The sequence below is a fragment of the Diprion similis genome, chromosome 14 (assembly GCF_021155765.1).
Source record: "Diprion similis isolate iyDipSimi1 chromosome 14, iyDipSimi1.1, whole genome shotgun sequence".
NCBI lineage: Eukaryota > Metazoa > Arthropoda > Insecta > Hymenoptera > Diprionidae > Diprion > Diprion similis.
In genome coordinates this window covers 6,434,734-6,458,089 of record NC_060118.1, presented here as the reverse complement: position 1 = coordinate 6,458,089, position 23,356 = coordinate 6,434,734, and the positions used below count along the sequence as shown (strand labels likewise).

The following is a 23,356-nucleotide window of genomic DNA, read 5'->3' as shown; positions in this document are numbered from 1 at the left end:
TCCAATTAACAGCGGCGGTTTGAAATTAATCGATTAACTCTTGTTACCGAAAGTAATTAAACTGCTGCTGCTCACTAGCAGAGACCCTAAATACTTAGCCTTCCAGAACGAACTCACGAGCTTACGATTAAACCGGGATCGCATCGCTTTAAAAATTTGTTTCTTTTTTTTTTTTTTTTTGTTCCTTTTTTTCGACCCGACGGGTGGGTGGATTACCTTCAATTTTACTTTCATCGCGATACCTGCGTCTAATCGAGTATAATCGAAATTACTTGGTGTATACATATATTCATATGCCTTAACGTTTAATGAAATTCTTTCAAGTAATTAGTAACTGTATAATATTTTCTCGAGCGTGGTTAAAAAGCGATGTAATTCAAAGTTGCACGGGTGCGAAGGATATGAAAAGAGTTTTTTGGTCGGTTAATTAACACGAGTTGAAACAATTCTGAGAAAAAATTTGAATACTTCATAGAATTTCGATGAAGAAAACTTGAATCTCGCTAAACATTTTTCGAAGCATTCAAGATACGTTGAGATTAGCTTCAGTTACTTCTTGAACATTCTTAATTATCATAATTGCAACCTTTCTCGATTTTGAATGACGTTGAACGGCGTTGAAAGGATTCATGATCCTTCAAGTACGACTTGAGTCCTCTTGAAAAACAACAAGTGACTTCGAATGAATTCATCGAACTTCAAATGCCTCCTTGATGCTCTAAATTATCACACAAGAATTTAAGTGATTTCAAATGCCATTGCATAACCTCAAATAAAACTTGAATCGACCTCAAACGATTTAAATTGTAACGTCACGTGATCTTAGACGACTTTGAATACAAATTTATTTAACTTGAAGGAACCTTAGATTACTTTAAGAAGCTTCTAGACGCTCCGAATCTGTATAAATGATTTTGTGTAACTTGTGACGCAACATTACTGGACTTGGAATGAACTGGTTTCGAATTCACGTTGAACCAATTTATATAATTTTTAAAAAATAATTAAACATTAAGCGACTGCAATGTGCTTTCATTAAACTTTTAAACAACTTCAACTGACTCGAAATCACTAAATATCGCGAAATACTTCGAATATTCCGACATAACTTTAATTATGCCTCAACTTCACTTGTAAGAGGCTTCAACTAACTATCTATATATATATTTAGTTTTGAATGACCTCAAGGTTTATGAAGACGGATGGCAATTCAAATGATTTCAAAAATCTTTACCTATCTTTAAGTACAGCTTTACGTAAGTTTCAATGACTACAAGATTTTATAATCTGTCATAATTTCTATGCTAATGAGGTTAAAAAGATGCTGCGCATGTTTTTGAATATTTTTATCCACTCAGACGTAGTTTATGCTCAAAAAAAGTAAAGACTAAGTAAATAATTAGCAGACCGGAAATTTCTACGTCCGTTCGATAAAACTGTAAAATTTATAAGTAAAGTACAGAAACCGAAAACTTAGAATCGTGAGGAAGCCAAAACTTCTATATTTTGGTGTAATTTATACATATTCTCAGCTATTCTGGCGATGTTATATCGTAGTTTTCTATACTCTGATCTTTCTACTTCTAATTCCCCACGTGAAGGAAAAGGATTATTCGAGTCAGGTGATATTTGTTTGATTCAATAAAATGCTATAGTCAATTGCAGTGAACAAAATACTTGCGCTTAATTAAACAAAATACTTTTGCCGACCGAAATACTTGTGACAACTTAACATAGAATTAAATCAAGTCTTTGAATAATCATGCTGACTATCAAGTTATTCAAAACAACACGGCGTGAGTTCCTTGCGATAATGTGAATTTTGTATCTATAAAACGAGTGATTTTAATCACTAAAAACTTGATTGAAGGCACTGTCGTCGTTTTGTTTCATAAACATGAAATTTTTGTATCAAAACAAATTTAGCTACAATACATGTTTTGTTCAGTCAAGAGTTCAATGTTTGAAGCAAGTTATAAGATTTGTTGTTAAAAAAATCTTTTGCATTCACTCATAACTGAACATTATACTTATCCAAGTGCACAGAACTCGTATTTGTTCATTGTGAACAACAATAATTTCGACTACTCGAAACTTAGAATTATACTTTCTTCGTTTGGACTAAGTCTAGAAACAAATTTTTTTTACATTATCCGTATCTGATATCGTAGGCCTTACAACTATCGCTGAAGCTACTTCGGTAGCGAGAAAGCTTACCGCCTAGTGGCCGTTTATAGTACTAAAACAGTGATGTTTACGATGAATATATTCTCTACTCGTTTCAAAGCACGTGGTGTTTCTTTCACCTTGTAAAGAAATTATTCAAGTGTGTCAACCAATTATTCCAAACAAGCACCGGTTAGATCAACAAAGTATGGAATTTAATCGATCTAAATTTTTGTTGGCTAGATTGATGCACTTACTTTATTTAAAGTAGATCATGCGACTTGGAGGAACAATACATAAACTTCGAATAAAATGATATCTAGTTGACTCAATTTCGGAAACACATGAAAATTTTCACATCGATCAATACTTGACTGAATCGTAACAAAAAAAAAAGCTTTCGTTAAATCAAAAAATTCGTTTGACTAAATCACTTAGACAAACCAACTAAATCGAATTTGCCGAATTGAAGTCATCGTACTTGGAAGAACTAAGAGATACTAAGTTGAAGTAAATGGATTCGAACAAAATCTATTCAATTGGTTCAAGAAAGAATTCCTTTCTCTCCGAGCACCATTATTCCATTCCGCTTTTTTTATCTGTAAATCTCAAAAAGAAGAGCAGACAGCTCGAATACTGAAGTATACTTTTTGATGGGAAAAGAGGGGCGTGGCCAGCTGTAAGTCTCCGTTGATCCGAATGAAATAAAGAGAGTATTCGCGTTATTCGGGATGGAACCTCGCGGTATCGGTGCTTGCTCATGCTACCGAATGGATTCCCCAGTTCCCTGGTCTAATTTGAAACCCGATGCGAATCGCAGTACGCCGCATTACAAGGGTGCAAATTGTAATAGCCTTGGGGTAGGGCGGGGTTCGAGACCAGAACCAAAGGGGGAAGGTCACCCCCAGAATGGATTAACACGCCTCTCGCCTCGGCCCACCTCCAACTCTTCATGGCGACGACATGCATATTCTATCAGCGATTTTTGGTCGTCAAAAGTTGCACGAGAGGAACCAAGAGAAACCGCCAGAAGGGTGAAAATCCTTCGCAAACTCCTGACAAACCTCGAACACGCAACGCGGAAAAGAAAAAATGGTAGCCATACATTCAGAGGAAAACAGTTTATTGTTGTAAAAAAAGTATTTTTATAAGCCCCTTCGTTCAATTTGACGGTTAAATTTATTGAAAATGAACAAAATCTATTTTAATATCACGAAATATAAAATAACTAGCATTTTTCGTTCGGAAGAAAGTATTTTTTCAGATAACTTGTTTTATTTAAAAAAAAACATTTTTTTTAATATGTAACAATAAGTATACATTTTTATCCGAAGAGAATATTTTGTGGGGATGGAATATTGCTGAGACAAAAAATGGATTTATTTATGTTAGAAAAAAAAAACAAGATATCATGTCTGTTTATTTTAACCTCAAAAATTAACAAGAACATTTTTATTTTTCATTTGACACTCAATCTTTTGCAATTATTTTTCTTTCATTGAATGTTTCGTTGTTTTCGGGCGATCAATTATAACTTGATAAAACGTTTCGGACAGACTTTTTTGCGAGAAAATGTTGATCCCTGAAAATTGGGATTTCCTTAATCGATGAAGTTGAAAATTTATGCAATTAAAAAAATAAAAAAATTACCATTTACGCAAATCCAAATAAAACAAGATCCTCTAATTTCCATCCCCATTTTCTAACTGTACAATATTAATTGGAAGACTCGTTCTCGAAATTTTAGGCGAGAAAAAATAAAACTCGAAGCTCATACGAGAGATGTATTGAAATTTTATTTTTGCCATCCCGCAAAACACACGTTTTTTTTAAATATTTTAAAACTTAAGAGAAAAAATCGAAAGTTCTAGAGTTTCTTTTTCTTTTTCTTCTGTAAAAATCTATCAGTTTCTGAATTTCTCGACTCCTTAAATATTCGAAAAACATAATAATTTTCATGAAAAAATTGTATTTAAAATAAATATACAATTTGCAAAACATTCCGTGTTGAAAAATGCAAAGCACTTCACGATGAGAAGATTATCTGTTCATCCATTGACTCGTTTTTAATTCTTTTGATCCCGTCTTTGTGACCATATAAATTTTTCCTATTTCCGAAAGCGATTGTGATTATTGCCAATCACGTAAGAGTGTGTAAGCAATAAAATGTCTAATAAACGGTCTTAAAGTCTGACGACAATAAAAAACCGAAAAAACTTATAGCTGCAGACTGGAAGCGTGTAGCCCTAATATATAATTATATAGAGCGATAAAAAAAAAGGTATGCATAAATTTCGTCGAGCGAGAGAAGAAGATGAAACGAAAAAGAAATGTTGTAAAAACAAGCGAAGAAGAAAAGTACCGCGAGAGACTTATCGTCCTTCTTCAAGAGTTTGCAGGATCAGAGCCCCGATTTTGAAGCCGGAAATGACAAGAGTTGAAAAAGTTTTTTGCGACGAATTCTTCGCTCGGTTAGAGACGCGCTGTTTTTTTTTTTTTTTTTTTTTTTTTTTGTCACCCGAATTTTATTTTTAGTATCAGAGAATCAGTCAGGATCACTTGCCCAGAGTCTAATAGTGTAAATAACTGAAAAAGTCTTTTGACAATTTATTCCTTTTGCGTTTTATCCTAGAAAATGAAAGACATATTATAAATTTCAGTTTTTTTTTTTTTTTTTTGCTTTTTATATAGAATTATGAAAGCTGGTATGTCGCATAAATTTTCTTTTGAATTTTCGGACACTTGTTAATCTGTATTCTTCTCGGTACCTGTATGAGAAGAAAAACCGCAATATTCTTTGTCCGAGTTTTTTTGTTTTTCATTGATTTTTATCACCTCAGAACCTTTCTTTCCCCACGCGGTGATAAAACCACAAGCGTATCTCTGGATTGGTATAGAAAGGAGCTGGCTGAAAGAGATGTGCGACTGTTAGGTATAACACATATAATCCGCGTTCAAGATCCAAAAATCCCATTTACCGTTGAAATCACCCTCGGGGTGACGCATTATATACCATAAGATCTTTTTCAACGGCTGAGAAGAGAGATTTTTATCGTGATATTTTTTCATATTCTTGTCGCCGCAGGATCAGGGGGATATTTTTTACGTTATCGCAAATGAAAATAAAGAAGGAACTTTGTGTTGTACTTTGTGTGAAAACAAAAGGATGCATCGTATCGCCGAAAAAAAGAAAAAAAAAATCGGAAATAAATATTTTCTTCCATTCCATTTCGTTGGGGTATATAAATTGGTTTGAAAATAAGACAACTTTTTAACCAGCGGTAAAAATTTTTTAAAAAATCTCAAATAATTTAGGGGTTACTTTTTTGACCCCCGGAATGCTACGTTAAAGTTCAAGCAAAATCGAAGATGTTAAGGCTTGGCTGCAGGTCGATTTCGCAATAAATTTAACCTGTTCAAAAGTGCTAATTAATAAACTTAAGGAATAATATGTCAAAGCGTGTGAAATTTTTTTATTTATCTACTGTGTAAGAAATTTACTGTAATATATTGAAGAGAGAATTGAGGGAATTTTTTTTTTTTTGACAAAACTACTCCTTTGATGATTTTTGTTAGTTTTTTTTTTACAGAGAATTAATTCTACTTAGATTTGTATTTTTTATTATTTATTTATTTATTTTTGAAATAAAAATTCGCAAAACTGTTTTAAAGGATAATCTATGGAACATTCTAACGAATGAAGAAAATATAAAATAAATCTAAAAGCAGCAAAAAAATGTACACAAAACCCGAAGAGTTTCTGAGTCATTCCAAATCAATATAGCAAAACAAAATTAGGATTCCAACATCTGTGTTATGTAAAAAAAAAAATCCAGTAGATCCGGTCAATTTCACTCTACGACTAATGGCTCATTTTAAGAATGGATGAATGAACGAATCAACGAATCAACGAATAAACGAATGAACGAATGAACGAATGAACGAATAAACGATTGAACGAATGAATGAATGAATGAATAAATCAATCAATCAATAAATAAATAAATAAATAAAAGAATCAATGTAAGCTGACGTTTTTTAACCAGAAACCCTCGAAAAAATGCTGCAAAATTCTGGGAAGTTGAAAATTTTCAATCATCTCTCCCGCAGTAGCAAAAGCGCAGGTATTTTGCGCCCGGAGAGCACTTCAGCTTTTTCGGATAAGTTTCGAAAAACAAAAAGGCGACGAGAGAGGGGAAAAAGAAGCGGAGAAAAAAGGAGCCTGAAACTTCCCACGGTACGTATTTCACGTATTGGTACCCTCTGAAGATGTTCCCTCGACTACCGCTCGATCGTTTTTCTTCTTCATCCGCTCCTTCTGCCTGCCGAGCCGCTTCCCTAGTCTTAAATAAATCCCCTCGAAGGCTTGCCAAAGTTTTCCGGATCGCTCCTCGTCTTCTGCAACCCGGGCAAGACATAGACGTCAACTACAGCATGCCACTTGAAATTTTTCTTCCATCCTAAATTCCTGCAACCACCGCCTCAACTTCTTTCTATTTCCGTACCTCTGCGTCAGACTGATCCTACGATTATTTTTATCGCCATTTATCTAGTTGTTATTCACTCTTTTTTCTCCCCCTGCATCGTTTATCTTTGAGGATAATAATTCGTGAATCATATATATATTAGGGTGGCGCAAAAAAACCGGTTAGGTTTTTTTTTTTTTTTTTTTGTGTCTCGTGTGACAAAATGTTAGTTTTTGATGTTTTGAGAGCCCACTCCAAAGGACAGTTCAAAAAAAAAATTTTTAAGAGGTCGCTTCACATTTTTTAAAACGTCAGAAATCGTAAAAAATCGATATTTTTTTTTTAATTTTTTTTTCTCGTTACGGTATAATTTTATAGACAAAAAAAAATTATGTTTCCGGAAGTTCCAGTTCAAAATTTGAATTTTGAAAGATCGCTCACAATTTTTTTTCAATTTTTTGGTGCATTTCTTTAGATCTTTTCGAGCGACCTTTTAATATTCATATTAAAATTTCATAAAAATTTTTTCTTCTATTTAGTAAGATATAATCGATAACAATACACCACGACATGAATTAAAAATCAAACAAAATACTAAAAATATAATTTTTTTAATTTTATATTTTGACGATTTTTGACATTTAAAAAAATTTGAAGCGACCTCTCAAATTTTTTTTTTTTTTCAGCTGTCCTTTGGAGTGGGCTCTTAAAACATCAAAAACTAACATTTTGTCACACGAGACTCGAAAAAAAAAAAAAAATAGTCGGTTTTTTTGCGCCACCCTAATATATATACAATATGCATATTTTTTTTTATCAACGTCGCAAAAGTATCTCCAAAATGCAAAATTTATTCACCAGGCTCACTTGAGCTAATCTGCACTTCAATTTCCGGAAAACAATGTCGAATTAAAACTCTTCTAAGTTAATTAAAACTCTTCTAAGATAAATTTACCAAATCCTTCCAGTAATAATTTTTCTCCGGGTGACGAGTGCAGTGAAACGATTAAAGAAACAGCAAATTTTGTTGTAATAAATACAAATTTCAAATACCCATAGAAAAAAGCCGAAATATTTCAAATTATTTGGTGCACCCTAGGGAAGAAATTTTTAGTAACATAATACTCAATTTCATCGATTACCGAACTAGGTGTGGTGTAAAATAAAATATTTGTTATTCGCGAAAAGACAAAAGGTTAAATAATATTATTTTTAATTTCTCTTTAGTTTTAGTTAGATAAATTTTATTTTATTTTATGTATCTAATCCAGTGGTTAGAAAATAAATAAACAATAATTCCTATCTTTTTTAGACGGTAAAAACCTGAGCACAAATCGAATATGTGATTGCATACTTGTCGTGCATGATTGATAAACCGTTTGTCTCACTCACTCGTGAAGCAATAACAAAAGCTGGAATTATTTCCAAGAATTGCTATGATCGATTCTGGAAGCCTAATGTTCGCCCTCTGCAAATGCCGCGTGTAGCAGCCCCGGACGATATTTTCAGGTTCCTCAATTCAGTAATTGGGTATAGCGGAGGGTTCGAGTCCGAAAAGCGTATAGCGAAACTCGCCTTTTGCGCGTGGGATGAAAAAAGAGTAGAACTTTGTATTTGGTTTCATGGAAAGGCCCGAGACGACCCGTATTCTAAATTTTTATTTATTTATTCATCTTCTTCTTCCTTGGAACGACTTGAATTCTATTCACAACTGGCTGGACCGTAGACTGTAGAGTAAAAAAAGCGTTGAAACACAAAAACGTGACGCAAACGGGCTGAAAAGTTTAACTCAAACTTGACTAGTTACGTGAAAGTAAAAAAGTCATGTAAAAAAAAAGCTGAAACATTTGACGATACCTCGGAAATCACGTTATTCTATCATTCTTTTCACAAAAAACTTCGTCTCGCTAATGCGATTCTGCTAAACGATAGTTAGTTTCATTTATAAATAAATTATCCGCAAATCGTCAGACAAGATTTGTAGGAACTTCGTTAGGGTCTTATTTGTGGTGTGAATGTACATGGTGTGCCTAGAAGTGTAGCTTCTTTCTCCAAAAAAATTTCTCTCTCGCACTGGAATGGACTTAAGTAAGATGTGTACCAACGGCGCCAAAATCCCCTAGATCGGTGGTGATTAATTGTTGTGACGTTGAATCTGCGTGGGGAAAAAATGAGCGGGACTTTAAATAACTTACACGACAAGTATACACGATGGAATTAGCGAGCAGGGTAGCGTTCGCCAGAAAAATAATTCCCTAACAATATAGGGATTTTTTTAGACAGTTGGTACACATCTCACATAAAGGCTTTGACCTCAAAGAAAAGGGCGTTTCGTAGGATATCCCACCCAATGAAAAGTGAGTCTTGGTGAGAATATTGAACACTTCGCTTCAATGAGATAAAAACTGAAAAAATCAAGCATAATCGAGTTGATAAGATAATTTGTTTTGAATAATAACATTGCCAAAAAGTTTATGGGAAATTGTTTAAACAAAACATCATTCAAAAAATATCTCGTGAGATTTGTTTTATTTCATACAGAATGAATTCATCGATTTTTCTAAATACCCATGATTTTTTTTTTTTTTTTTTTTTTTGATTTCCGGTGGTTTTAAGTAATTCCGTTTTCCAAAATTTTCTAACGCTGTACTTATGAAACTATTCGTTCCTTGCCTCTAAAACTTTTTCAGTGCACTATCAAAAGTCTGAAAAATATTGATTCATTTTTCAAAGTTCCAAAATAATTCACAGATATTCAGAAAGATCAATGAATTCATTCTGTATCAAATAAAACAAATTTCACTAGAAATTTTTTGAATAAATCTTTGTTATTTTGTTATTATTCAAAACGAATTATCTTATCAACTCGATTATGTTTGATTATTTCAAATTTTTATCACATCGCGAAGTGTTCAATATTCTCACCGAGACTTACTTTTGGTTGGGAATATCGGTCCATCAAGACCTTAATAATTAAAATCAACTATTTTTGACAAGTTCCACACGAGTTGTACCTACAGAATTTTTGTTGAAAAAAAATAGTATAATTATCCTTGACACTGTTTATAAAAACGTACTTAAAGTACAAAATTCCTGTGCAAAAACTTTTTACGCGACCACAGATATTATACTATATAAATTTAATTTCATTTCATTAGCTGCTGTTTCACTTTTCAAACATTTGGTCCTTCATGTTTTCATTTCGCCAAATTTTTGACCCTGTACTGTTGAACGTCCCCGTTTATACTTATTAAACCCAGATCCCGTATAATTTCAGGTACAACGTGAATGCTTCAAATTTTTCCTCAAAACTGCCTAATAGCGACTAATTAAGTTGATTGTGCGGTATATCTCGTTGAACCAAAGAGCGGGAGAGAATCGTCAAAGGTACATGTATAATGAATGTATATTTGTACGGGGCATTCCACGCCAACTCACGGAGCCCGAGACCCCGACCAATTGAGATATTCCTGATTCTTTTTTCACACGATCGAACTCAGTCCAAAAACCATAAACAAAAAATAAAAATAATCTTTGTACATTTTTTACTTCATTCGTTATTTAAAAAATGCCATTTTCTTTGTTTTTTTTTTTTGTCTTTCAAGAATTTTTTTCTCTCTTTGTTGAAAAGATATATTTGGATCCCTTTGAAAACACAGAAAAACGAATGGAAAAAAATAAATAATATTTTTACGGCATGGGCACTGAAAAGTCCACTTTTCGTGGTAGTTTTCGTTCTGTAAAGTGACGCTTTATACGGCAGCGAACAAAGTTGCGGAATAAAGTCTTTATTCCGCAGTTTTGATGCGCAGTTCGAAGTGCGCATCCCAAACTGCCGAATAAAGTAGCTTCGTCGAACAGATCGCGACATAACCTCACTCTTCGTTTTGCTTTTCAATGCCCATACCGGAAAAAATATTGTATGTGGCATGCCCGTAAACCGTTTTTTGGCTTGGATATTTTCAGTACTCGTTTCCGGCTCGCCTTCAGCTCGTCCTGAAATCTTTATCCTTGCCAAAAAACAGGCGTTTTACGGATATACCACATAAATGGCTTCTTTTTTTTTTCAAGTAGAATAAAAAAATTATTTCAAAAAAAGGTTTCCCCTGGTGTTTGCAGGAAGATCGAGCATATCAAAAAGAATCAGGTTAGTTTAGGTTAGGTTAAGTTAGGTGGAATACCCCATACATATACTATGTAAGCCGGACCTCAGTGGAGTCTGGAGCTTTACACGCTTGTCAACCGTGGCAAAGGACTCTCCATCCTTCGAGAGGGCAAACCGATTCTGTTAACTGTGCGCGGTTCGGATTTGGCGCTCTTGGTAAGCGGCCTTCTCTCTCCATAATTCTAAATCTTCATTGAGATGTTCCTCACCAAAACTCGCCCTCCGTTTCCCGCCCCATTTAACCGTCGCAACCCCTTGGCCAAGAGGGGCGCTGGTTCAGAGCCGGTGAGAATAGTCGCTAACTGAATTTGAGACGCCTCTGCAGAGTCTTTGACGAGAATTAACTATCGCCCATTCATTCTGCCATTAAAGAGGTAGACGGCTCCTCGAAAAGCTCGTCAAAAGCTGACTGCCTGCAGGCTATTTTTTTCATCCACTCACGCCTTCCGCGATCCTGCAGCATTCATCCTGGATATTATCGGCCGTTTTTTTCCTCCTTTTTCACCGTTCGAAATTTGAATGAACCGTTTACTCGTGCCGTTTACAAGAGGGAAATTAATCGACTCTTATACGAATTATTTACCATAAAGAGGATGACGTGTTTTTCAGAGAAAAGACTTATCGAACCCTTAAGCTATATTTTCGCGCTGCATGAAACGGATGTTTGTCCGGCAAACTTTTCCCCTAGCTCAGTTTACCCCCTGAAGTTAGCCAGTCGGTAGAAAGTTGGCGAAATTTTTATGAATTTCTTTAACCAAAGACTTTTGGCATCTTATTTTATTTTCAGTGCAGTGCGGATAACGAATTATTCTCTGATTTATTCAGTTAACCGTTTTACTGTTTGAAGGTTAAAATCAACTCTCAAAACTGACCGAACAAAAGTATCTCATGAAATGTTAATTTTCTGATCCAAACTGAATAATTTCACAGGATTTTGTATAATTTTACGACATTGAAAATATCCCAAAATAATTCAAATACTCAGCCTAATTTGATAAGAAGCTTATGTAAGACATCATAAAATCTCAAAAACTTGGTGGAATTTTGTAACTCACTTGTGAAGGACCTCAAAAAACCATAATACAAGAAGACACGTGATTTCGTGAATTTATATTGTACCCCTTCAGATTTGAGTCGACTCGATGAAATTCGACAAGGTTACATGAGCATTTGATAATGGGATTGCAGAAAATTAGTTAACAAGACTGAAGATAGCTTGAAAGTTTCGGGCTTGGGGACTTCAGGAGATTCTCATTCGTGAATCATTTATTAAGAATCGAAGGACTTGATGGAACATGAAAAAACTGTATACTACGACGTTTAATGAAACTTGAAAAAAAAAAACACGTAAGATCACACGGAATTTCATGAATTTATCATGTACTCCACAAGATTTCACACGACCAGATAAAATTTAGCGAGATTCTAAGCATTAAGAAAATCCACTATGGTCTAAGCCAAGGAAATTGCAACTGAAACTTGCAAGGATCAAATGAGTCAATTTCGGTTTTCATTAGAACCTCAGAGATCGGAATCGGAAGGTTCGAACGAGGTCTCTTTTATTCGGGATTTACCTTTCTAATAATTTTCTTGACGTCCTTAGGAAATGCAAAACTATTTCACGAATTTGTGGAACATCAGTTAAGAATGGACACTGACTCAAACCCTCGAGAAAGGATGAGAGTTGCGAAAGGTTGCCGTCCATCACGTGAGGCCAAGGATCAGTTTGATTGTCGGTAAGGTAACTGTACCAGTTACCGACCCTGTCCCAATGGTTAACCGTTTTTTGGTTGTATCTGTTTGATCCTTATATAGTTTTAAAATTACTAAAAAATAAGTTTGGAGTGTCTAATCCTCTAGCAATTGAATTTAGTAATCAAGATTGAAAATTTGTGCCGTCAATGAATAATTTTGGAAGATAAAAGGGTCAATAATTGCGTCTAAGCGTGTCAATGACTGGTACACTCACCTTAAGTGCGATCTGTGACCAACGGAGAACGCCATGTTGATAGGTTAGGTTAGTTCTCGGTTTACGAGGACGGGGAGCTAGACAAGCAAGAAAAGCTCAAACCGCAAAGGACATACACAGATGACAGATAGTCTGGCGATGGAGAGACAGATAGGCCAGCCGGCCGAAGGAATGTGGGTGAAATGCGAATACACGGAGACTCGATGTGCACGTACAGACACAAGATGGCGAGAGAAGCTGTGATATTGCTAGGGATACCCAACTCACCGCCTTGTCACCCAGCTGCTCAACTCTGCAGTGAAGAAACGCCGTCTGGCCAACAGCCGCAGTCACGTTGCGGGGCACGTTATACTCGAAGTAGGGCCACCCACTGATGTTGTGCTGAGTAGAACCCGAGTAGAACCCGACTGTTGACACTTCGATGCCTTGACCAGCTCCGTAACCTGCTGTTACAACAAGGAGAAACAGAGAATGATTAAACACGGTGTCAAGACCCAGTCAGGGCGGTCACTTAACTTACAGCCGACTCGACACTCGACTTCCACAAGTCGATTACCTACCCATTCAAAGGGAACACTTTTCCCGAAAACGTTAGTAAAATTGCAGGATTCAAAATCCTCTCTGTGTTCAATTAGATCAATGAATAACACAAAACAGTCCAGATCCAGATGATTAGATAGTAAAATCAAATCAGAGTGGGTCTCGTCATATCTTATTTCACATATGAACATTGGAGTACATGTGACACGTGATAGGATCTTGTACCATATCGTAGTATGCCATTGACGTAAGATCTATTCGACATGAAATTAAATGAGATCACATGATAGTAAATCTGGTCAGTATTTATCTCAGATCCAATCATATGATAAAAAACTAAATCCGAGGACATGTAATTAGATCTGACCAAATATGATGAGAATCTGATTTTATAAAACCACATTTGGTCAAATATAATGTCAGATCTGTTGAGTGAAAGAGACCAGAGTTCAATACTTAGGTTATAGGTCTAATTAAATTCGCACGATTAGATACATAATCCCATACGTATTAGGGTCCATCATTTGTTGTAATTCAATCTGACGACATGTAATCAGATCTGATCAGAAACTGACAGGTATCAGACCAGAATATATCTATTGATCCAAGTACCACTGTACCATTTGCTATGGTATTACAGGGAGTCGTACCATTCACGGAAACATTATTGTCCAAGTCCTTATCAGAAATGTTGTCAAGGATCAACTGACCACAGAGTGAGAAAAAGGGGAAAAGAAGTGTTTGGAAGCATCGTGAAACGACGTCGGTCAACAATTTGGTGGTTTGTTTAACGTGGAAGCCTCGGGATCACGTAGCGCTAAATCTGATCAGAGGAAAAGCACCCACAGGCAAAGGTTGCACGTGCCACGTCGTGTGGGTTCACGGACGAGTATATGAGCTTAAACCGAGGTCGCGAGTTCTATAGACTAAAATTCGAAATCAACATCAAAGCCAGGTCGCAGTTCGAGGGAGCTTCAATAGTTTCTATGGAGCTGCTGTATTGAATACACCTAGAATTTCATCCGGTTCATGACCTCGTATACTGAAAAGCGTATGATAAGCTTACTTGTACTGATCAACACCGGGTAAACGCTTTTCACCGATTATCTTTTAATCTGGTCGTGCTCATCGTGATGCACAGTTTGTTTATTCGGTCCAACCACGCACCCCGTGTCCCAGAAAGTGATGTTCATCGAAAATAAATTCGTATCTAAAAACGTAGAATTTCCTACTAATGATTAGAGTGTATCGACAGTCCAATTTAATGTTTTCAGCATGACATCGAGAATTTCAAATTACCCAAAAATCATTGCGAACGAATCACGTTTGCTTTCACACACCAAACTATGAAATAGAAAAGTTCTGGCCTAATGAAATTCAGTTGCTAATAAATGCGCACGCGCAAGATCACGTGATTTCATTGACAGTATCAAATGATTCGCACCAAGTTTTTCCTCTGCTTTTCAGATTTACCAACTCAGTAGCGTCTAAACGCTTTCTACCGGAATTCATAGACGTTGCGAGGTTATGTCGCGTTAAGAATTTTACATGACCTAAATGTGAAGAGTCTGCGTCCAAGTAAACATAACCTCAAAACGATGGCGCGTATTGACAGTTCATACCAGAGCCAAACCAGAGACGTAGTTGGCCAGCTTGTCAAAACAAATGCAGAACTCGGCACATGCGCACAAGTTCGTTCAGAATTTCCTAAGAGTATTAAGTTACAGATATCATGAAACTGTAATACAGTTTTGGTTACAAAGTATAAATTTTCCAGTCACGTGTGTCTTTTGAATTAGTCTTGTAAATATTTCGTAACACTTTATTGATCAATCGACATTTCAAAACGATCGCACGGCTATCTCGAGAATTTGATAAGATCGGAGTTAGTTTCGAAAGATTAGACAGGTTTAATGGGGCACCAGTTAATGTATATATAGAATTTGATGCAGTTTCGAGAAACTTTACGAGATTTCATTTAAGGGTTTCATAAAGTTTAATAAGATTTTATGGAAGCTTCACAGCGTCCGTTTCCCAGAATTTCATCTAAGTCGACTTTCCAAGATCACAACTGCGATATATTTATCGACATGTAAGAAACTAAAAAATTCCTAGTATCGTAAAATCTCTGCATATATATACGATCGCAGTATTTCGAATAATTTGTGAGAAGTGATAATATATTATCTCGTATCCTGAAGTGAATTTTCGAGCAAAACCTTTTGAGACATTGAATAATGTAAGTAGAGTAATGTAATAATGTCATATATAACGTGAAAATTTGTAATATATTTGTGTAAGGTATACGTATGACGTATGGAGGTAGAAAATAAACAAGGTCTCATACTTTTTTTTAACCCCCCCCCCCCCCCCCCCCCCTCTTCTCTTACTCTCTTTTCCGCCATCCCCAAAGCCAGCGGAGCGTGTGGCTGGCAATAAGAGAAACCAGACCGCACCAGCGAGTCCGCCTATACCGTTTTGATAAATGTAGCGAAAATACAATAACAAAAAATAAGAAAAAATAGGCATTTTATTTTAACGGCGGGAATCCAGAGCCCCGGGAGTCGGTAGCCGAGGGATTTCGATCCCGTATTTTATTTCTTGCTGCAATATAACAAACTGGAGACGACCGACCGCGTTATATGCGCCTTCCACTCTTACCGTTACGACCATTTTCACTATTCCCGTTATTATCATCGTTATACGTGCCTTATATGCTTTTATCCTTTTAGTTCGCGGCTATTAATTCATGCCGAGAATACATACCTCCCTCATCTTGCGACTCGTAGCTTTAAGTATCGAGGGACCCTAAGAACTTTTCTTGCCCCGCATTTTGGGACTTGTTCATCCAGACTGTAACAACTTATCTGACATCAATCAAACTAGCGAGACACACACGTCCTACATTTTACCAAATATACTTGATAAAATTTGCAAAAACTGTGAAATTTTCTGATTAATAATAAAAAAACTTATACTTGCTTTTTACTATAGGCGTAATTTCTTCATTAATCAAACAACGAAGAAAACGACATTGAGACTCAAAAATGTATGTTTGACTATTCAAGTTTTGTGAAATCCAAAAAAGAAACGAACATTTTTTGAAAGTTATAACATTTTCATTAAAAAAGTCAAGGAAAATAAGTGTAATCGTTTCAAACCCTTCAATTCGACTACACATAATCATTTATTTGGGAAGTTACTTCGCTTGCGAGAGAGTGAGCGAACGCGCTGCCATCTAGCAGTGAAACGCTTCACGCTGCTTTATTTTTTAGTAAGAGACTTTTGGACAAAACAAGCAGTTGAACAATGGCTCAACTGTTATTTTGATATGGCTCAATTAGGGCATGAAATATACGATCTATCCATCTATCTATCTATCTATCTATATATCTATCTACCTATCTATCTATCTATCTATCTATCTATCTATCTATCTATCTATCTACTTATGTATCTATCTATGTATCCACCTATCTTGGTTTTCGGCCAAACAATCGCGTAGTAATGATCGCTCAAAGTATTTCCACCGCAGCCGGATTTAGCTTCCGGCACTCAGCCGTTTCGGAGACGCGATCCCGAGGTAAGTAGGCACCGTGTACCAAATACGCTTTTCAGAATTAACGCTTTAATTAAATATTCCACTTTTGGCGGGCCACTTAAGATTATGAAGTTGTCATTCAGGAGCCACGTCCTCGTCGAGCTGCTTCGGGGAAAACTTTATTCTTGAGAAATTGAGAGCAAGTTTCGTATCCTCGGTGCTTATTACGAGTAGCTACACGGCGCCACCGCCCTGGTCTGGACCGTTCTGAAGTTGCCTGGAAAACGCGAATCGGGGGATGGGAGGAGATGACCTTTATCGAAGTTTTCAACCCCTCTTTCGACTAGGTACGAATAGATTTACACTAATTGATGAGGGGCGAGGCTCGTGATGAACGAGAACGGAGTTAAAGAAATCGGGCATCTCCGAGAGCTCGAGGACCGGGATGAAATCTCGAGATTAGTTCTCTGCTACGAATGCTTCCCCTCTTCTCTCTCTCTCTCTCTCTCTCTCTCTCTCTCTCTCTCTCTCTCTCTATCTCACTTCGTCTCGATGCAGTATACATACATTTTTTTCTTTCCCTCTTTGCCAGCTTCCTCATACCGATATGTATAATGGACCAATACCTTTTAGATGCACACGCCGTCCAGTTTTTCTATCTTTGAAAGTCATGGAAAAATAAAACATGAGAAGATCACGCTCTGTTTCATTCAGCAAAGTCAGAGAGGTTTCCTCTACCTAGTAATTCCATAAGTTGCTATACTTTGGTGTCTTTAAATTCATATCAAAGGCTGTTCTTAGTTTCATTAATTATTTGAGACAGTGACTTAGCTAATTATTTTTACAAGTATTTTCTCCATTTTACAGATATTTGTTATCATTTTACGTGATAAAAGTTTTCCATGTGATTTCATGATCTTTGAAAAATGTGTAATATTTTTTTTTTTACAGTTATTGTCATCTGTGAGAGGTGGAAGAAAAATTATCACAGTTATTCTTTCGAATAAGTAAGTAGATTGTTGAGTTTAATTGATTCAACTTTTACCATTCAACGTATATATTTTATTGTGTAAGAAAAAATAAACGAAGCTGCAACTTTTTTTTTTTTTTTCTTCTCCAGAAAACTACATTTAAGTATAGTAGTATTGGAAACGTGATCAGTTTTTTGAAAAATTGAATACTACAGGAATGCGAGATAGCATGAGATCCTCGAACTGATAAATAGCAAAAAAACAATTTCCAATTTCATGAGAAGAAATCGGACGATAGTGAGTTGAAAATATGGAAATTACCATTTTTATTCAACCGACTGTTCCTTTTTGTAAGTTTATCCAAGTTAAGGTGTCGATGCGATATCATTAAACCCGTTAAAAAAAAAACTCTGAATAAGAAAGATAATTCTGTTGAGAATTTTTTTAACCTCAAGTTATTTAAATTCCAGTAAACATGATCTATTTCCGAATCTGTTGTTGAGGTCAATTTGACTTTTGTGGAATAAACGATTTTTTTTTGTCGTTTACGTTTTAGTTAAAAAAAAACGTCACAATACAAGGGGGGTGGGGGGGGGGGGGGGGGGGGGGAATTGAACTCGCTTGAACGGATATCGAATCAAAGTTTTTTTCGTATACCTGCCGGCGCATTGGACAAAGGGGAAAAAGAATAGGAAGAAAGTAATGAGGGACACAAAGTGGGGAAAAATAAAATAAAATTTTAGCCAACTCCCCCGAGGGACACACAGGATAAACTCCCACGTGAACCGAATCCGACGTACACGACTGGCCACTTCACGTACATTAGGTAATAGGACAGTTCCATCTCTCTTTAGAATTGACATCGAGCCACGAGTGGTTTCGCTTAATTAACAAATCGCCGTTTCGTTCGCGAGACAAGCGCGGGAAATCCGAAAACCAGCCACTGCTGCAGTTTTTTGGGAATTTCCAGCTGCAACGCAACGCAGACGAGATTTGTCCAAATATCTGATTTGATTCCCGCAAATACTCGAAATCGGTGAAGCCTTGATTAAAATAAAAAATCGATAGTAGATAATTAAGGGGAGGGGGTTCGAAATCAATCTTCTTTACCGACCGAGTACGACATGGACGATTATTACCATACGATTATGCGATATTTGCTCTATCTGATAAGTAGATCCTTACCGAATTTGATCAAATCGAACCTCGTCTCGAAGAGTTTAAACAATGAATTCAAAAATAAATAACAGATATTATAAATTTCAAATTCAAATTCAAGTCTTGAATTTTTGCAGCTGGCCTTGTTAAATTTTGTCAATCGTTCGGGCAAAAATAAAAAAAAAACAAAATTAGGACAAAAATGAATCCCCAATTTCGAATTCAATGTTAGGACTAATTTCAAAATTGAAATCAGTGATTTTCAAAGTGTTTAGCAGGTAGATACAAACTTTGTGCGTTAATTTTCAAGTGGAATATTACATACTAAACAGAAATATTTAACCGTATATTCTCCAGTTAAAATTTGAAATTACAAACTTCGATTTAAATTCGAAAATAATAACCACCACTACATTCTCTGCGTTAAATTCGCATTTTTTACGCGGAAAAATCGGAAAAATCTTGATTAAAAGCAAAAATAGATAGTAGATAATTAATTGCGGGTGGAGGGGGGGGAGGGGGAGGGGGGGGGGGGGGTAATTCAATCTGCCTTACCGACCGAGTACGACATGGACGTTTGTTACCGTACGATTATCTGATATTTGCTCTTTGAAGAGAAGACTCGGCTCTATATCTGATAGCAAACTCTTACGGAATTTGATGGAATCAAACGTAGTCTCGAAGAATTGAAAAAAATGAATTCAAAAATAAATGTCGGATATCATAAAGTGAAATCTCACGTTAAATACTCATTTTTTACGTAAATTCGAGAATTCGTCAAAGACTCAGTTGTTGAATTTTAACGATAAATATATTCAGGTATTATTCCGTCAATTTCTTAACCCGTAATTGAGTGAGTAAGAATTGAAAAACATTTATAAAATTCAACGCTCGGCGTAATTTGACTAGAAGTTGAGGACAACTCTTGACGAAGGGAAATTGAAAATTCACAGAAATTATTTCCGAGACTGCATCGCGAGGGGGCAGATTTAGGTCGAGGGAAGAGAAACGGGGGTTGAATTCAGAATTGATGTTTAATTTACGGGTGAAACCCGGAAGGATAGAATACCGGCTGTGTGGCACTCTTCCGTAAAAATGCATAAATTATCACGCGAGCTAGCCGTAATAATTAATTAGTCAAAGTAGCCGTGCCGAGGGCTTTGCAACCCTGACTATAAATAAAGATCACTAATAATCTTGCCACTTATACGGAAAACTGCCTGCCCCCCCCCCCCCCCCCCCCCCCCCCCCGTTTTTGTCTCAGGGAGGGATTTTCAGGCAGCACCCTGTACCCACCTTATATACCCACCCCTTCCCCAAAACTCGCGGGGACAAATGGATTTCGGGTTGTTACCTCGCCCTTCTATCCTCGTCCCATTCCTCAATCTCATTTCCTCCGTTATTCGCCGCGAGATTACGTCGTTGGCACTAACGAATTTATTGATATAAACGCCAGCAAAGCGAAGCTCGAAGACTTTGGCTGACCCAAAAATCCATACTTTTTGTTCATTTTATTACGAAGCCACACTGAGTGAGTTTAGGGTGATTCTTAACAGGGTTGTTTTTAAATTTTTATCCTTTCAGGGACTTAAAATCTTTAAATTGGGGAATAGAAGTGTTTTTGAGAATTTGAAATCATTCTGTATCAACTCGAAGATAGTTTGCTTTGTGATTGAAGTCTTTTATGGAAGTAACACAGAAAAAACTTTTTTTTGTTCTTTGAAATTTTATAAGTCGTTGACAAACGTACCGAAAATTATGGAAAATAGAATTTTTACCAGGTCACAATATCAACCGAGACTAAAATTTTTCAAATTATTTAAAGGTTACATCGAACTAGTAGAAAATGATTTTTGACTTTCGGTTATTGTAAAATAACGTTTTAAAATAATGTAATTCTATGAATCTATCTTAAATTTTGTAACCTACAAGAAACGTACTTGACAGAACGATAATTTCATTTAAAATCAAACTTTGAACGTTAATTAACACATGAACGCTTTCAGTAATGAATTTCATGCATCAGAGCTTTTTTGTAGAGCATTCAGCTCTATCGATGCTTCATTTTAAATCGCTTCAGAGTCGTTAGAAACCTAGAAAAATTCGTTTTATTTCACTCTACGATTTCTATAAAGACACTGTAACACTTTTTATCCCATTCTGTAGTAAAAAAAAATTCAATTTTACGATATTGCACTGACATCAATTCTGATTGTCAAATCGTAATATTCAGTGGATTACCGAGAAAAAAAAACTTTTTCTTATGACTTGTAGAAAAAAAATGGTTGTCTGAATAAAACGAGCCACTATAAATTGAAACTGAACGTATCTACTAGATTTTCAAGGATTTCAAAACGATTTGAATACAAGCATCGGCATATACTGACCGTTTTTTTTTTTTTAATTATAATTCCACTATTACTTGTTTCAGTATTTTTAAAGAGATCTTCGTAGCAAACAAATATAACGTAATAAAAAATTATGTGTACCTAGTCTTATGATGAAATTATTAAAAATTGTTTTTTAGGAGTTTCCAAGGATTGAAACCGTCATTTCCACTTGAGACAATTTTTGCCTCGTATCATTTCTTTGATTATTTTCAATTGAATTTTGCAGTTTTTCTGCTCTGCCAAAATTTTGTTTAATGATAGATTCTACAATGTAAAAAAATTTTAAAAAAAAGTTAACGTACAATACTTTTTTTTCTGTTTTCAGGATTCAATACCTATTAAAATTTTCTATAAATGTTTAATTTTCAATTTTCTCTTGCAACAATGTTTTTTTTTTTTTTTTTTTGTGTTTTTTCTACTTATTGCGGCGCATTAATTAGATCGAATAATTATTGGGAACCAGTATTTTACCAGAACCAGTTAAACTCGCGCTGAAATTTCTATGGAATCCAATTCAAAACCACCGCTAAAATTAAGATCAACTGATCAACTAATTGCAATTGAACAAGAATAAATTAAGGGGGCGGGGGGAGGGGAAGCAATTAAGCTCCGCTAATGTTGATAATGAAATACGAGGATATTATTATTTTTTTTTTCAAACCACTGCAGGACCAATAACTTTTTCACAAAGAAAAAACTCAGAATAATTTCTGGGTGGATGGGGTATTTTATTCGTATCGAATAAAGCTCGGTTGTGCGGTGAGCGGATAAAATTGTGTTTGTATCGAATGGGTATTTCCGTTTTATTGTGATTTTCTGTAATTACGCACCATTAACAAGCAGTACCAGGATTCAAAAAAAAGTTGAGGACCGGGTTGAGGTTTAAAAGACTTAATCAGTCGACTGATTAATTATCGATCTTTCTAATTATTCACACAATTTCTATCCACACTGACATTTGTATTATATACGCGGTATTTCATCGCTTAATTCAACGCGTGATTGGCGGCTTATGAATTTTTTATTTAAACTGATCAAAAATCATTCCGAAACTCCTCACAGAAAATAAATCACATATTCTCAATCTCAATTCGTTTTGGTTATTGTAATCAGTTGCAGAAATAGGACCTTAATTCTGTCAAGGTTCGTTTTAAAAAACATAATTTTTTGGTCAGAATTTTCATATTTTCGAACACGCTTAAAGTGATTTTTTTCCGATCATTTTTGATTAATTGAAAACGAGTTCTGCGTAGCTAGAAATTTCTACGGCTCAGTCAAAACTAGGAATTAGAAGTTTTATTTTCTCCGTTTATTAAATTTCAATTCACAATCTGATGTAACTCGCTGGATATAATGTACCGTTGAAAAGTGTTTAAGAGTTTTATGGGACCCCTGTGTAAAAAGAAAGTAAAGTAAGAAGTGCCTGATTTGGCTGAACTTAATGGACCAGCCTAAAAACTTCCCGCTTGAGTGCATATCGAGCTCATAAAACACGAGCGGATAGAATTTACACTTTTTTAAATTTTGTTATTTGAATAAATTGAAACCACGTGACCGATGACATCCAAAATTTAATCAGTTCCAAGTGAATCAAAGCCCCGTGGATTGAGACCAAAATCATTCAAATCCATTCATTCATTTTCGAGATATCGTCGTAAAAAAAAATTGGTTCCACACACACACACATAAGCCCAGAGATCTATCCAAAAATGATCGAAAATGATTTCCAGGTCGTAAAAAAATTTCGAGGACTGGTGAAAATTCAACCTTTTATTTACGGAGTGATTATAATAACTTTCCCTTCTTTCTTTCTTTCTTTTTTTCTTTCTTTTTTTCTTTCTTCTTCGAAAATGGAAAAATAATCAAATGTACAACTGATTCAAATTTCACCACGCCATTGTACTTTCTCGAGCTGAAATCTGTTCGTTTCAACGAGCCGTGAATCCCTCCTCTACGACACATTTCAGAGTCGGGAGAAGCTCGTCGTACT

At 35.6% G+C, this 23,356-nt stretch overlaps 1 protein-coding gene across 2 annotated transcripts in view; it reads right to left on the bottom strand.

Annotated features, from left to right (window-relative positions):
• LOC124414808 (zwei Ig domain protein zig-8) overlaps nucleotides 1–23,356 on the bottom strand; it is a 378,841-nt gene that overhangs the window by 280,278 nt on the left and 75,207 nt on the right. Inside the window, exon 2 of one of the 2 annotated variants that reach the window (XM_046895889.1) lies at nucleotides 13,034–13,212. In XM_046895889.1, the coding sequence (XP_046751845.1) occupies nucleotides 13,034–13,212 (179 nt within the window). The remainder of the gene's footprint in view (nucleotides 1–13,033; nucleotides 13,213–23,356) is intronic. The other variant, XM_046895890.1, reaches the window with a different exon arrangement.